This window comes from Periplaneta americana, chromosome 4, assembly GCF_040183065.1.
Source record: "Periplaneta americana isolate PAMFEO1 chromosome 4, P.americana_PAMFEO1_priV1, whole genome shotgun sequence".
Taxonomy (NCBI): Eukaryota; Metazoa; Arthropoda; class Insecta; order Blattodea; family Blattidae; genus Periplaneta; species Periplaneta americana.
The window spans coordinates 159,877,863-159,894,368 of NC_091120.1; the positions used below are offsets into that span (position 1 = coordinate 159,877,863).

At 36.8% G+C, this 16,506-nt stretch overlaps 1 protein-coding gene across 4 annotated transcripts in view; it reads left to right on the forward strand.

Annotated features, from left to right (window-relative positions):
* Window positions 1-16,506, forward strand: part of LOC138698368 (caspase-1-like) — a 359,132-nt gene that overhangs the window by 310,802 nt on the left and 31,824 nt on the right. Inside the window, exon 1 of one of the 4 annotated variants that reach the window (XM_069824233.1) lies at window positions 7,341-7,899. The exons of the other annotated variants lie outside the window; for them this stretch is intronic. Within the exon in view, the coding sequence (XP_069680334.1) occupies window positions 7,888-7,899 (12 nt within the window). The 5' untranslated portion in view covers window positions 7,341-7,887. Of the gene's footprint in view, window positions 1-7,340; window positions 7,900-16,506 lie in introns of those variants that run through there. 4 annotated transcript variants of the gene reach the window in all.

Consider the following 16,506-nt stretch of genomic DNA (forward strand, 5'->3'; position numbering starts at 1 on the left):
CATAGTTGTAGCCATTTCATGGTATTCACCTACCCGTCTCCTACATACATTCCCATATCATTATAGATCGTCGCCCATGTTTTATTGTGGGCTGTAGATTCTTAGATTGGGGCTCGTCGTTCTTTCTCCATACCTGTCGCTTGTCAGAAGAATCAAATAAGGGAAAAATTACACTCCTCAGTAAATGTTACTTATTTCCAAAACTCACGTGGCTTGCTAACACACTGCTTTGCAAACTCTATACTCTTCTTACTGTTCACTTTACTTACCCATGGCTTTTTCCGACTTAACACGTCCATGTTATAGCATTTTAATGTATTTTCCTAATTCATTTTTTTAAATACATCTTAAAATTGAGCTGTTGCTGAGTAACGTTAGTATGACGTCAGAATTGTGTGTTGAAGTTCATTCTCCTTTTTCACTGTCTGGAATAAATTAATATATTTTGGTCTTTTATAAGATTCTTGTCACTTGCACAAGGGTCATTACATCACCAATACTTTGTCATATTCTCATATTTTCTATATATTATGGCACAGTCATAAAATAATTCGTTAACTTAAACATCCGTTGATTTTGAGGAATGCACACTGTTCAGGACTTTTTAAACTCATTGTATGTAGTGTTTTCTTGACAGTCCGGGACAAGTACTTAAATAAGCGATATATTTTATTTACATTTTTGAACCCTATAGGCAAAATGATTTCTATTGCGAGATAAATTATCTGTTTGTCAGTCAACTGTGCATATTTAAGATCCTGTCTAGCTTCCGTCAAGAATCTTGTGCTAAAAATGAAGACTCAACAGTCAACGGAGATGAAAACTCCAAAGCCAATGCAGTTGGTGATTTCGGCCATCAAGGATCTACGAGAGCCCAACGGTCCTACTCCGAAGAAGATAGCGAAGTATATCATGTCGCGCTATCCCACCGATACCAGCAAGCTGCAGCTGCAGCTAAACACCGCCTTGAAACGAGGAGTGACCTGGGGAATCCTGAGGACCGACCGGGGCCGCTACCAACTCGAGGACCTGGACGAGTCGCAGGACATGAGGTCACACAGACGTCGCCGCCGCCGCTCTTCTTCTGGACGCAGGCACAGGAGGGGAGGACGCCGAGGAAGCTCTAGACGCAGGAGACGTCGCCGCTCTAGTTCCGGACGCAGACGCAGGAGCGGAGGGCGCCGACGACGACGCAGGTCTCCCATCCGTCGGCGAAGACGCTCTCGCCGGTCAAGAAAGTAAAGAACGACTCCAAATAGAAGTGGGTGTCAGCAGCGGAACTGAGTCAGCCAGAGAACAAGTTGTGCTTGGATGTTCAACTAGCACCTTCCTCCTGTTGGTTTTGAAAAAAAGTTAAACATTTTGTACCAGATTCTACTGATCCAATAAAATCTTATTTCATTTGATCTGTTTTATTTTATACTCCATGTACCTCTATGTAGAAATGAACTTAGTATATTAGTAGACCAATACTAGTGAGATTTAAAAATATGAGAATTAGAAAAGTAATCCTGAGTAATTTAAGAAAAAAAAAACAAAGTGACAGTAGATATATGCCATATGAAATAAATCATTATGAATGGTAAGAAGGACCATTTTACAAAAGACAAACAAAGTATAAATGGAAAGTATTACGACCTAGAATCAGTGCTGCTCATCGAAGTGACTACTACCGCGGAGGAATCGGAGATTACGAATAAAGCTCTCCACCGGTGATCTCCGGTACTACCGTAGGTGGAACAGGGGACATACGGAGGGATGCGGTGGTTCGGAGCGAAGCGACAGTTAGCTCAAGGACGACCGGCGCGTACGGACTGACTGTAGTTGTGAGTGGAATAAAATGGCACAAAATCGGATATCCGTCGCATGGAAATTCTTTAATTTAGTTGAATGTAATAATAAAGTCGCACATTGTAAACTTTGTGGACGAATTTACTCTAAGGGTGGTGGAACTTCGAATGTGTTAAACCATTTGAAGCGATCGCACAAACGCGAACTTGATGAAAACAATTACGCAAAACATTTGATACGATTTCTTTTTAAATTGTTTAAGTGCTATTGTTCCCAAAGGCCCACAGTCTAGGAAAAAGTCTTGAAATTTCCCTAAAACGCAACTTTCGAGGCAATAAAAAACATATGAAATATTTAAAAGACGACTTCAGTTATATTTTGCTGTTTAGACAACTTGAGTTATATTTTACTGTTTGGATTAAAATATTGAGTTTCTCAATGAAACTAAAGATGGTAATAATATAATTACAATTATTCTTAAGTTGATATCCGCTTATATTTTTATTACAGAGAAAGACTGGCGCGTTTTAGAAGAGGCAGTTCAAATACTGACACCCTTTAACACAATAATCACAATCCTGTCTCCGGTGAAGAATCTGAATAAATTATGTGGACAGTAAATTTTAACCCATTGATAGGCCATGTTTCTTTTGTTCCATTCTGAAGCTCCCTCAATATATTTTACGTTAAACTAAACCGATTAGAATAATAATTGACAAACACTGTTTGCGATTAAACGAGAGTTTCTAGGAGAACTACAGTAAACATGTTTACATTAGCTACTGAAAAGCTTTACTTCTGCGTTAGTTTTGCAGTTAGATTGAATGTTATTAATTTGATCAATGACATAAAACTAATATGCCTTTCCACATATACTGTACTATAAGAATTTCAAAACTAGAAAAAAATCTATCAGCTAACGTAACACTTCAAGCAAAACAAGAAAAAAAAAGAGCCGAAGAAAGAGAGAGAGATTAACATAAAAGAGAGAATAAACAACAAATTACAGTCAGCGGAATCGAAGCACTACCTGATCCGATTAAAGAAATGCTCAGCGGAAAGTGTATGTCTGCGCGACAGCACATATACAGGGTGGGGCATGGGAACCAAGTGTTTTTTAAATGGCTTGTACTCGGTCATTATGAAAGGGAGAGACGTGCGGCATGTGACAGTCCATTCCATGGCTTATAGCATTTCACCTGCAGTCGGCATCATGGAGCAGTGGACGCATGTTTGCGTATGATTGTTTTGTTATAAATGGCGAGTCGGTGAGCTCGATACGGCGTGAGTTTTGCTACAGATTCAATATTAATCGCAATGATTCTGTTCCCGTGCGTGACACAATCTTATGTTGGGTTAAAAAATATTAAAAAAAAAGGCGCAATACTGAAGAATAAATCGCCCGGCCCCCAACTCAGAGTGTGTACTCCAGAAAATTTTCAGTCAGATAAGCGATGCTGCGCAGCCCAGGCCGCTCAGCAATCGTACGGTAAGACGGATTTTGCATGGCGATTTACATTTACACCCATACAAGATGGGTGGTTTCAGCAAGATGGGGCCACAGAGCATATCTCCAGAGCGTCAATGGCAGTTCTTTGCCTCCTGTTTTCCAATCGTCTCATTTCGAGATTTGGTGATGTTCCATGGCTGCCTCGGTCCCCTGACCTGTCCACGTGATTTTTTTCTATGTGAGCATCCAAAGGCACGTGTTTACGAGGATAAGCCACGAATATTACATGAATTAAAGGACACAGTACGTCAACACATCACCCAAATCAATAGAGATCCCCTGGAAAGAATAGAGGTGAATTTTCGTCAGCGCCTTAAACAATGCGTCAACACAGACTGACATCACATGCAGCAGCTTGATATTGACACTTTGTAGATGTTGTATGATTATTCTTATATATTTCTATTTATTGATGAGGAAGATAACATAATTTATCTAATATAATTAGTATATTTGACTTCTAATCAAAAAGTTGCTCATAATTGAAATGGTATGTTCTCACAAACGTTGTTCTACGAATAAAATGTGTTGAAAACAAAAACTGTTTTATGATTATTTTAAAAACACTTGGTTCCTATGCCCCACCCTGTACAACCTGCGCGGCATCAATCGGAGGTAATCCGGAGGTCTCCGATTGAAAGCGCGCAAACAACTGCTCCGGAGAAAACCTAATCATAAGCAGCACTACCTAGAATTTTGTAAAAATAATGATTAATCATCTGGGATTTGGGATAAATAAGAACATATCAGGACAACTAAACCGGCAGAGCAATGAACACGAAAAAATGACGAGATCAACAAAAACTAGAATGATGACGGCAGAAAACCACGAACAGCTGGGAAGGAAGGAAGACGAGGAGAAGAAAAATGTGCGAAGTGATGCACAGATAAATCAAATTCTTTCACCATTGGAAATTGTACATAAGATGGATATAAGCTTCGTGTCATTACAGAAACTCCTGAGTGATTCGAGGATTGGGCACAAATGCATAATAAGGTGAGATTAAAACATCCTTACAAACACAAAACGTATACTGTTGAAACTGAAGATGAATTAACAATATGTAGTTAAATTAAATGCTATTTTAAGTAATACAATTTTTATGTTTGATTTGTGTTGCGTTTATTTATGAAATTTTACAAATATACACGCGGCACATTATTATTTAATAAGATACTGGTAAGAGAGTCTACACGTAACTGATAATGATAATGAAGTTAGGTTAGTCAACTTCGCCACATAAAAAAAATTAATTGTGAAAAGTACAACTTTCCAGTGGCGGCTGAAGCCACTTTGTCTGAATAATAATAATAATAATAATAATAATAATAATAATAATAATAATAATAATAATAGACTTAGTAATAATTTAATATGATAAATTCACGGAACTTTTAAGTTTTTTAAACTGTTCTGTACTTAAATTCTATTTTCCTGTAATAGTGTAATTTTCAGCAAAGAGTTCAATGACTTTCTGGCTTACAGTAGAGGCCTATTTTATTTATGTTCAAATCTGGAGTTAGTCTTTCCATATGTATTTACTTTCTGTTTATGATGAAGGAAGTGTATTTTATAATGGAGTATTTATTTTATTCATGTTATTTCTCATCAACACAGCACAATTGCATGCATAATTATAATATATGACGCCAAATACTGCACTGTTGCCCTACGTTCGCGCTCTTTTCAATAACATATTTGTCGGCAAGAAAGTTAGCTCTGGCATGGAACAAATACTCGTTCAGGGTTGCCATACGTACGATTATAGTCGTACGCATACGCGGACCTCCGGTGGATGATAAGCGAACTAACGTTTTTCGTATTCATAAGCCAGTGTTAGCGATATGATATGAATCCTTTACAAGTAATAATCAGTCGATAGCCGGGGCTAGTTTAGCACGCTCGTAGCGCGGGCTAGCGAAATGCCTATGCATAGCACCCTAAGATTTCAACATTTATCAAAATATTAGCGAGGGGGTAAGACCCTGACAAATATTGGGGGGGGGGATGGGGGGCTCAGTTCCTTTGAGTTGGCCTGATCGGTGATGAGAATGATCGTAAAGTAAGCTTACAATAATAAATAGTAATAGTAATAATTCGTGGCGCTACAGCCCGTGAAGGGGCCGACTGTTATATGTGTATTTTCAAATGTATGTTCCCCCCCCCCCACTTCTGTATTGTGACGAAGCCTGTCACTATATGTTTAATGACTTAATAAATTGAATTGAATCGACCAGCCGGCTGCTGGCCTCACGTCCACATGCCGAAGCAGAGGTGGACGATCATCCAACCAGAATGGAGGTATCGTGTAGGTAGCACGATGATCCCCCCCCCAGCCGTTATAGCCGGCTTTCGCAACCAGATTTCGCTACCTATCGTAGCTTCCCAAGTGCATTACGATGCTGGGTGGGCACCGGTCCCATACACTGGCCAAAATTTCATGAGAAAATTTCTTCCCCCATGAGGACTCGAACCAGCGCGCATTCCGTAATGCGAAGAGAATGGTAAGGTAATGGCAGGCTAAATGGGATTGCAGTATGTACCTGGAATAAACCTGCCCGACCACGGTTTTTTGTCTACAGTTACACGTGAACTTTTGGGTATACGAACTCAGATTTCGATGTAAGAATTAGACGCTCTCAATTCAATGGTAACTGTACCTGTACAAGAGCGCGGCCCTTCCGCTACCCGATCATTCACAGAATAGGAGTGGTAAGCACAATAAGCCTCAGGCTGCAGTGCAAGTCTTCGACTATCTCCTCCGTACAAAAGAGAGAGAGAGAGAGAGAGAGAGAGAGAGAGAGAATATCAACGCTTGATCACAGTCTAGTATATACAGTCACGAAGCTCAATACGTAGTAAATATGCATCCATAGATAGTAGCCGACCACTAGGATCGCTAATATCGCCTCATTACAGACAATGCGAAATAGTACCGGCACAGTCTATTGTTCCTAGCACTCTCACAACTCAAGCTTCGTGACTATATACTAGACTGTGGCTAGATCGATGTTTACAATATCGAGCAAGCCACCGGCGTAGCTCTGTCGACTAAGGAGCTTGCCTGTCAATCCGGAGTTGCGTTCGGGCGCGGGTTCGATTCCCGCTTGGGCTGATTATCTGGTTGGTTTTTTTCCCCCCCGAGATTTTTCCCAACCGTAACGCAAATGTCAGGAAATCTATGGCGAATCCTCGGCCTCATCTCTGGTTATTCTGGTTATTATATGCTTATTTAAGTTGTGTTAACTCTCGCTAGTGGTTTTATATTTTATTTTATCCGTGTTAGTATTTATTTTATTATTGTAAATATTTTTGTATTATTATTATTATTATTATTATTAGTATTATTATTATTATTATTATTATTAGTATTAATGAATTAATTTGTATTACTATCTTTGTATCATCTCCGTGACGGATATTATTATTATTATTATTATTATTATTATTATTATTATTAGTATTAATGAATTTGTATTACTATCTTTGTATCATCTCCGTGACGGATATTATTATTATTATTATTATTATTATTATTATTATTATTATTATTATTATTATTACAATTATTTCTAACATCAACATTATTATTGATCTCTTTAAAATTTATGTAGACTATACCCGAGCACGAGCATATGCTCATTTCGGGTATATATTCATATGAATCATTTCAATGTAAATTGTGAATAAATTTGAATTTGTGAATCTCGTTATCACCAATCCCATCGACACTAAATAACCTCGTAGTTGATACAGCGTCGTTAAATAACCAAGTAAAAAAATATAACGAGCATGACAATGTCGCAGGAAAAGAAGAAGAGTTCAGGAGACCATCAGCCACGAGCTGTACCTGCTCCGTCACACCTGTCTCGTGAATCAGTGAACGATAAATTTTGTCACAGATCAGCACTTCGTGTTCTTGCGGCCCCCTTCCGTCTGGTGCACGAAGGGGAACGACGAGGGGGGAGGGAAGTGGTGATTCATGTTCCATTCTGTCAGCTGTTGAACAAAAGAGTTGCCAGCCCGCACCGCAAGCGTTTCAGTCGATGCTGTTGGTAGCAACGAGCTAGATAGACTGTGTTGGTTGGTAGAATTGAACCATTGTGAGCTACCCTCAAACAGGGGTTGGAACAAGGAGTCGATTGGCCGGAGGGTGGAAGGAAGGCAGAGCTGTTGAGCGTGGCTTGTATGCAGGTGTAGACATGCAGGTGCAATAGACATCCGCTATTGAAATACCTTACTGTTTATTCATCATTACACGTACAGTATTTATTCAGTATTTTGTGAAATTGCATTAATCAGTTTAGGTTGAAATCGCTATATCGTGAAATATTTGTTATTAGTGGTAGGTATGCAAAAACAGTGCATGTTAGCTGGAAATCTGACAGCTTTTAGTGGTGACTGTAAACAATAAAATATAATGTGAATTGTGAGTTGACTGAAAGATTAGATAACACTGAAGTACGTTCGATGACTGAGTTTGAATGCAGAAATATCTATAATACAATCAGATAAATTGTTAGATGGAACAAAAGGTGACTAAATATATTGACGTCATTTCGAAGACTACCAGCAATTATTAACAATGAATGACAAGGTAAGAGGTCAGTTTTGTCTATAAAATATTATGCGATTAAAATTATAAGTCAAAATAGTATTTAACGTTATTAAAATTTGTTTTTAACTCTTATGGACTTCTATCAGCAGTGCTTGGGAAAAGTGGCACAAGTCAGTTTCCACAAACATTTTTTATTAATTTATTGACAACTTACGGAATATCTGCTCGCTTGAGAAAAGAGACATAAATATTTTTCCCACTACAATAATTCATACAGAAGAAAATCAAATCGACATAAACCAGTGTGAAGACAGTTTTTTGCCTTCTCTTGTAAAATTAACATTTTTGACTTGTGCCATTTTTCCCGAGTACTACAGATATTAACTACTAACATTTGACATTCTCCGTGCGTAACCAATAGTAAGAGCCCAAATTGTTATTTAAAAGCTTATCTCGCGTGTGAATGAAACGTAACATAAAACCCGACACTCCTTTAATAAAATTACGCCTTTGCCAACGATTTTACATCCAGTGTTTGTGCATATTCAATGAAAAATACACTAAATTTATTTGCCTTCTTTAAATCTAAGATTAACAAGCAGACATTTTAAGTTTTATAGTAATGGCTTTCGCATTTCTTATTCGTTGTGGTTTACATGCAAGTTTTTGTGGCTTATTGAAGACGTTCACTATGAAACATTGATAAGCGAAGGTTGTAGAAATTTCACCGAGGAAACTCTCAGAATAACATTTCAGTATATGTACATACTGCGACTGCAGGGAGTAAGTTGTTTCTGTTCTATTATAATTTTTTTTTTCACGCTCGTGTTTTTTGTTGTATTTACAGCTTTTGTTGTTAGTATAGGCGGAGTTATGGGGGGCAACTTGTCTGAACTCTTTTTTTTTTTTTTTTTCTATTCTATTATAATTTTTTTGCACGATCGTGTTTTTTGTTGTATTTACAACTATTGTTGTTAGCATAGGCGGACTAGTCTGAACTCTTTTTTTTTTTTCTTTATTAACGTTAGAAAATATCGAAGTCAAAAGATCTTGTTTGCTTTTGTTTAAGATTAAGTTTCTGTGCTTAAATTGTAAGTTAGTCCTCAGCATTTGGGTGGTTGAAAGCCACTCCTTTGACTTCGAAACATAACTATCTGCTAAAGAAAAATTTAAAAACATTTTCTTTGTTAAAAAAAATTGCACTATTTTAAAGACATTTTATTTTCTGTCTGTAGAAAATACATCTAATATAACATTGACAAGTATCAGCCTTTTTATTTCACTATGTTAATATGATGGTGTATTACGTTTTTGTTTTACATAATTTTTCATTTCATGTATTGTTGCAGTTAATAACAAACCACATTTTCAAATTTTCAAAGGAGAATGATTACATGTTTCTAGAAAACACAGCCTTGAGTCTAGAAAAACTTCGTTCCACTTCTGCAGAATCAGTGGAGGAATATTTTAAATATTTTACACAAGCATTATTTATTTCAAAGTCTGTATCATTATTTCAAATTTCCCCATTTGAAATTGTCACAAATTTCGCCCTCGGCATCTTGCTATTATTCTTCTTTACAAGACGTTGAATGTTGCCTGTTCAATATTCAGTCGTAATGTAACCGATCAACTAAAGTGCACTGCTCAACGAAACACACTGAAATCCCCCACCCCAACGCAATTACGTAGTGGTACCTAAAGTCAAAGGCGCATGAAGCGCAATGCAACGGCATACAATTCTTAGCCCTAGGAATATGGTTTCGTGGCATCTTACCTGACAACTACAGTCGCGACGCTGTTATTCCCGGCGTGACTCCTCCTCTTTGCTTACGTCTTAGGAAGTGAAGACTGTATAATGTCTAGGTAGGTAGTATCGTTCGCCATTTTTGTTCTTTCGTTGCCGAGCTACCATATGAGGAATCCATTTGCCACACCGTCAAACATTACCATGTCGTAGCTCCGATGACAATAAATAAAACGCACTGTAATTCAGCAAATGATTGAGCGACAAATAACGTCTTCGTGTGCTTTCTGCGAACGCCAACGAAAGAGTCAAAATGGCGGGCGATTATATTATGTATTTATCGAGCCTTAAGAAAAGAATAACGTCTTCTTCAGCGAAACACAAGACGCACACGTTTAAATGAAGCCAACCTGCAACGCGATTGGCTGCCGGAAATTAGAGCGACGGGATTATAGTCTTTGGCCTTTCCATTAAATTATCCCTTTGTTATACTGAAATTTCAAAATATTGAAAGAAAAGACACTGCATGCAAACTGTAACTTAGTATACTTTTGTATCGAATTGTGAAGTGTTGGTATATATCTTGTTAGAACTGCAAGAAGAGAGCTTGTGTTAAAGTGGATTGAGAGAAAGGAATTTCTAAAGACGGACGGTTTCTTGTGATTGTTGTAATAAAGACTTAAGTACTTGTATATTTTGGGGCGCGCGATAGCGTCGCGGTTAACGCTGCAAAGCCGGAAGGTCACGGGTTCGATTCCCGATGGGGTCATTTTCATGCGGAAATACAAGACTTACGGTTCGACCTTTGTCCCCAGATTTCTTCACTTAAGCACTTCTTGTGACGTAGAGAGACCATTTTTGTGTTCAAGAACGTGCTTCAGATACACACATGAGCTTAAGTGAAGAAAAGTTTGAGAAATTAGTTGTATGTTGTTTCGAAATAAATTTAAAATATAACATAATGTAGAACTCAGTTTTGATAGTGCATATTTTTACCGTTTTTCCCCATTCATTGTGCGTGCATGAATGCATTCATGTTTTAGTGCCTCTAATCATGACTCATTTCTTTTAAGGTCAGGTAAAATTTGTGAGATTTCGGATTACAGTTCACAAATTCTGATGTGTCTAAATCAATCTTATGTTGATTAATTTGAATTTATCAACAGTAATCTCACTAGAGGTTTCGATTTATCTTGAGAAAATCACAACTCGAGTTAGATTTAATTAACTATTACACTATTAGAAGAAAGTATATAAAATTAGAAGAAATAAAGTACTCTAATACAATAAAATATTAATTGACTTATTAAAATGTTAGTTTCACCAAAACGTTTGACCGGAGCCGCCATTTTCAATTGACTATCTATGCGGTAGACAAATGACGATCACAAAGGATGTTTTATAGTACCGTAAAGAATTTGCAGTGTGAAATGTTGACAAACAAAGAAACAAATGCTAGTGAAGTGATAAAAACAAACGCTAGGAAAATTATAAAATTGTAGCGATAAACAGCCATGATTGGTTGAAACACGCCCTTTCGTACCGTTTTATTGGTCAAAAGTAGTATGACGTAAAAGTGTAATAGCACAGTCTAGTAAATACAGTAACGAAGCTCAATACATAGGGAATATGCATCCATAGATAGTTGCTAACCACTAGGATCGCTACTATCGCTCATTACAGAGAATGCAAAATAGTACCGGCACAGTCTATTGTTCCTATTGTTAGTATCCTCAACAACTCAAGGTTCGTGACTGTATATACAGGGACATAATTTTATTTTTACTGACATTTCTAATATTAACCTGGCTATACCTTTGAATCAATAGTTGAGACCGGAAACACCGTTTGCTACCACGACTGGAGTTCGATGATACTGGCGTAAAATACAAACAAATCACTTTACTAGGTATAGGAGGGAAGAAAAGTAGTTCATCCATTTACGTAAACTAGGAAATATCACGATTTTGAGTTTGATAACTTTCATTAGGTTTTTTTAATCAAAATACAGTACAGTATTTACAATGAGTGTTTTTACTTACGAACTGAGCTGTCCATGTGGACGTATTCATTATTCAGTATATATTATACTGCCTACAGCACATTGGCGTACACTATAGAGAATGAAGTTAAATTGAAAAATAATCATAATATGGATATAAAACACATTTTTGAAAATGGTAGCCATTCTTTTCGATACAGGCTTCAGTTCTAATGTGCATATTATCGCACTATAGACGATTGTACCTAATCCCAATTACCAGTTACGTCCTTCGTACTAGTAACTCATGTTGAAATAATTCTGTACCTACTCCATAAAAGAGTACCTTACGTACTGTAAATTCAATCTTCACTTCTGCCCGATCCGAAAAGATAAAATTACTCAGACATGCTATCTACTTTCGTCCAAGTGGTTATGTCGCAGGGTCGTAGAAAGAGGGACAGTTAATTACTTAACGAGGACCTTTTTTAAAATGATTTTAAACAGTTGTATAATATTACGTAGACGTCCAATTCCTAACAGAAATTAATGTTCTCAGAAAAGAGCTAAGACAGCCCAGCCACTAGTCTTTACAGAGAGGCGAATAGAAGCAGGTGGGGGAAACCGGGATGCGACGTAGGCAAATGGACGACAGTACCTTTGCGAAAATGATTCAATGTAGAAAGCTCTCTCGTCACTGGAAAATGCGAACATATTTTTGGAACGTACTGTTTACTATGACCGTATATGCGGTCTTGGATCTGTGTGGAGGACGGTTGAACTTCATTAGTAGAAGAGGTGGGAGTGAAGTACATTCAAAAACTCGGGTACAATAAAAATTGAAGTAAAAATGAAATGATGCCCCTGTACTAGACTGTTGTAATAGGCACCACAATTTTCACTCTTAGCGTTCACTTCTGCCTTCAATGTGTGGAATAATGAAGTCAAAGTGTCGTGTAGAAAGAGAGAGAGAGATTTTCGAATTATCGCTAGTTTCGAATTGGTGAAGTCCGAATTAACGGGATTTCACTGAAATGACAAAGTAATACTAAAGGTACCTAATAATATAATCTGCAAAAACACGAGAACCAATAAAAACAAACCGCTAAAAATACTTATATCGATATTAGAAAACGACATACTTAATCAATAGAGTGGAAAAAATCAGATTATAAGCCAATCTAAGAAGAAAACTTAAAGAAATACGTTTTTTCAGTTTAAAATTCGCTTGTTCAATAATAGTGAATTGGAGAAGATGATGAAAACGAGGTATAATATAGAGAAGAATAAGCAGTAGATAATGACAATGGCGGTGGTGCCGAATTTATTCGATTGCCCTATTGATGCGGCACACTTGAGTTTGCTTATCTGGCTCACTCTAGTCTTAATGGTCTGTCATACAGCTGAGAGGACACAGGCATGGACTGCCTTGTTTACATGGGGATACACAACTGCCGCGGGCCACAACACGTGTTCACAAGTCAGTGACGCAATGCTGCGCGTGGAGGTCAACGCGGTCACGACATTGGGGCTCGCGGACCACAGCAGGTTCCGCGTTCTGTCAACAATGCTACTTCTTCTATAATACGAGTACTTCTTAGGTCCGTCAGTAAATTTTCCCTGACTTACCATCTTCACGACGCATCCAGACATCTTAATGCAACGTTTGTTGTAGAAAACAATTGATAGCTTATGTAACCATGGAGAATAATAAAATCTTTCAGATGGTATACAGAAAAATACAGGTGCCATTTAACCCTTAATTGCCTGATGGTATTTGGAAGTACCGTGATTTATTTTGCTTGCTGGAAGAATAACCGCCAGAAATTACGTGCAACCTGATAAATAAAATCAATCAAGGAGACTGATGGTACTTAGAAGTATCACCTTTGGTGGGGGGGGGGGGAGATTTGAAAACAATATTGTATGTTCAGAATTCATATTCTAACAACATTCAGTGCAGAAAGCGGATTTATTTTAATTTTTTCTTATGTCAGGCAACTAAGGGTTAAAAATGTTTCCGATGACTTCGCACAACAATGATATCGAGAATGGTTTGTTTGACGTGTCCGAGCGTTTTTTGAAAAATATTTCCAATTATAGTCCCGTCGCTCTAATTTCCGGCAGCCAATCGCGTTGCAGGTCGGCGTTGCGTCTTGTGATTCACTGAGGAAGACATTACTCATTTCTTAAGGCTCGATAAATACTTAATATAATCGCCCGCCATTTTGACTCTTTCGTTGGCGTTCGCAGAAAGCACACGAAGACGTTATTTGCCGCTCAATTATTTTCTGAATTACAGTGCGTTTGATTTATTATCATAGGAACTACGACATGATAATGTTTAACTATGTGGCAAATAGATTCCTCGTATGGTAGCTCGGCAACGAAAGAACAAAAATGGCGAACGATACTACCTACCTAGACATTATAGAGCCTTCACTTCCTAAGACGTAAGCAAAGAGGAGGAGTCACGCCAGGAATAACAGCGTCGCGACTATAGCTGTAGCAGAAAATATGCGTGACTTACATGCGTGCGCGCGCGCTCGAAAGCAAGTCACATAATTGACAATGTGAAAAACACGTAGTTTCTAAGTGAATGTCTGCAACTTTGCGCGACTCCTCTTGAGCTTTATTTTAATACGGCCGTTACAAATGCTAGTCGCACTGAAATTGCAGTCGCTTAAAATCGAAAGGCATATTAATGGCTATCATAAGAATATGTGAGATAAAAACATATTCTCCTTTCGTTTTGCCAGTTAATATTGTCACTTCTGTTACGTTTTATATGAGATTTTTCACACTAATTTTTGTTCCATTGCTCAATTTTGGTGGGCCAAAATTTCGCAATACTACTATTGGTCATTCAATATATAATAATTTTCTAAAAAAATAGCCGCCCTAAATATGGGTTCAATAGATCGGCCTACTAATCAATTCACAATGAACAATGATTAAAAACAATTATGTGACAATTTAAGTGTTGTGGGAAGAATGTTATGTTTACTCCTACAAATATAATTGCAAATTGTGCTTTTAAAAATTTTGGGTTTATAGTTAGACCAGTAAATGAAAGAAAAAAAAAACATTAAAATAAGTTAAATGATAAGAAAACATAGGAAATCATGTACAATAAAAGTTTCTTGGGTACAAATGATTACTAATTATAGCTAAGAATGATTTTAAGACATGAGATCCTATGGCATCAATCGTTACATCAGAAATTTTAAATTGTTTAAGTTGATTTAAAGTTTCTCGTGGGATCGTACCACGGTCACCGAACATGAGCCCAAAAACTGTCCAATGTGTGATGTGGTATTGTGCTCCGAGATGCTGACAATAAGGCTCATAGATGACTTGTTTTTCACGACACACCTCTTGTGGCTGTTGTTCATGCATTTCGAAACGGATTGTGGGATCAAGAATGACACCCTTATCGTTCTGCCGATCAATTATGATGATATAAGCACGTCTAGTAGATCCATAAGAAGAGACGCAATTATGTGGTGGCAATTCTTATGGTTTCAAAGAATTCAAGAATTCAGTTGGATAAAACACAGCCTGCTCATTATCTACAACCGTATCGAGAAACTCATAATACGGTCCTGGACTGCGTAAAGATACTTATTGCATGAATTTTCTAGATTTTGGCCTTGATGATGTATTAACAATGTTATTTATTTTTTGTGTTAATTTTTCCACGGTCTCTTGAAAGTCGTTGTTGAATACAACAGACAATAATAAAGAACATTTGACTATAGAAGATTGCATTTTAATATTATACATGGATGTTTGATTGTATTTATTTTTATTTTCTATTTTTCTCAATTAATTTAATGTCCAATTATAATGTAGGCTATGTTTTTCTCCTGGTTATGAAAGTTAAATGTGCAATCTTTGGCAAATATCGGTCAAAGCGTGTAGATTTGTATAGAGGACATAATATATTAGAATTATACATTCTTAACTCAACTATTATTATATTTAAATTACTAGCCGTACCCGTGCGCTCCGCTGCATCTGTTACAAATAAATATAAAGTAATTACATAATTAAAATAGGACGTTTGATCCAGGGAACATTCGTGTTTGATAGAAGGATAAATCGTTTAATACGTTACTTGATTTAAATTGTATTTAAATTATTAAAATGGGATCATTTTCGTCCAGAGAGCACTCATTTGGTGCAATGACAATTTCTTTATGTTTCTTATTTGTTATTACATGCAACCATATTTTAATGAATGTACAAAATAGCCTATTAAGTTTTCTGTGTATAAGAAGTTATTTTAATCTTACCTGTCCTCGATTCACACAGAAGTTACTGTAATAACATTATAGCATTATGTCCATCTAGAGAAGCTACACTTTCCAATGGTGAAATAACAATTAATTATACAAATCGGTTAATTTAACATCCGTTATTACTTCATACAAAGACAGAAACATTATCTGTAGGCTATCTTTCATAGCTTTCGATTGTTGCTGTCCAAGGCCCCTATAGACGAAGTCATTTGTTTTTTAATTCATTACACGGCCTTAGATGGCAGTTATTTTAATTTAAAAACTCATTTATCTCATTAAATATCAGTCCTATCAAAATTTTTCAAGGAATAAAACTTATCGCAAATTATTTTTAAAGAAACTTTTGTTATGTAACATTTTTCACAAAAATCAATAATAAGCGAGATATTTCGATTTATTTAATTCAGGCCCCCTTATAACCCCCCCTTTTAAATAATGTATTTTGAATGCCATTTGGCCTAAAATCTAAGTTACAACGAACTTAATTTATATTCCAATTTTCATCGATATCCGTTCAGCCATTATCGCGTGAAAAGGTAACAAACATACAGACAGACAGACATACAAACAAAAATTTCAAAAAAGCGATTTTCGGTTTCAGGGTGGTTAATTAT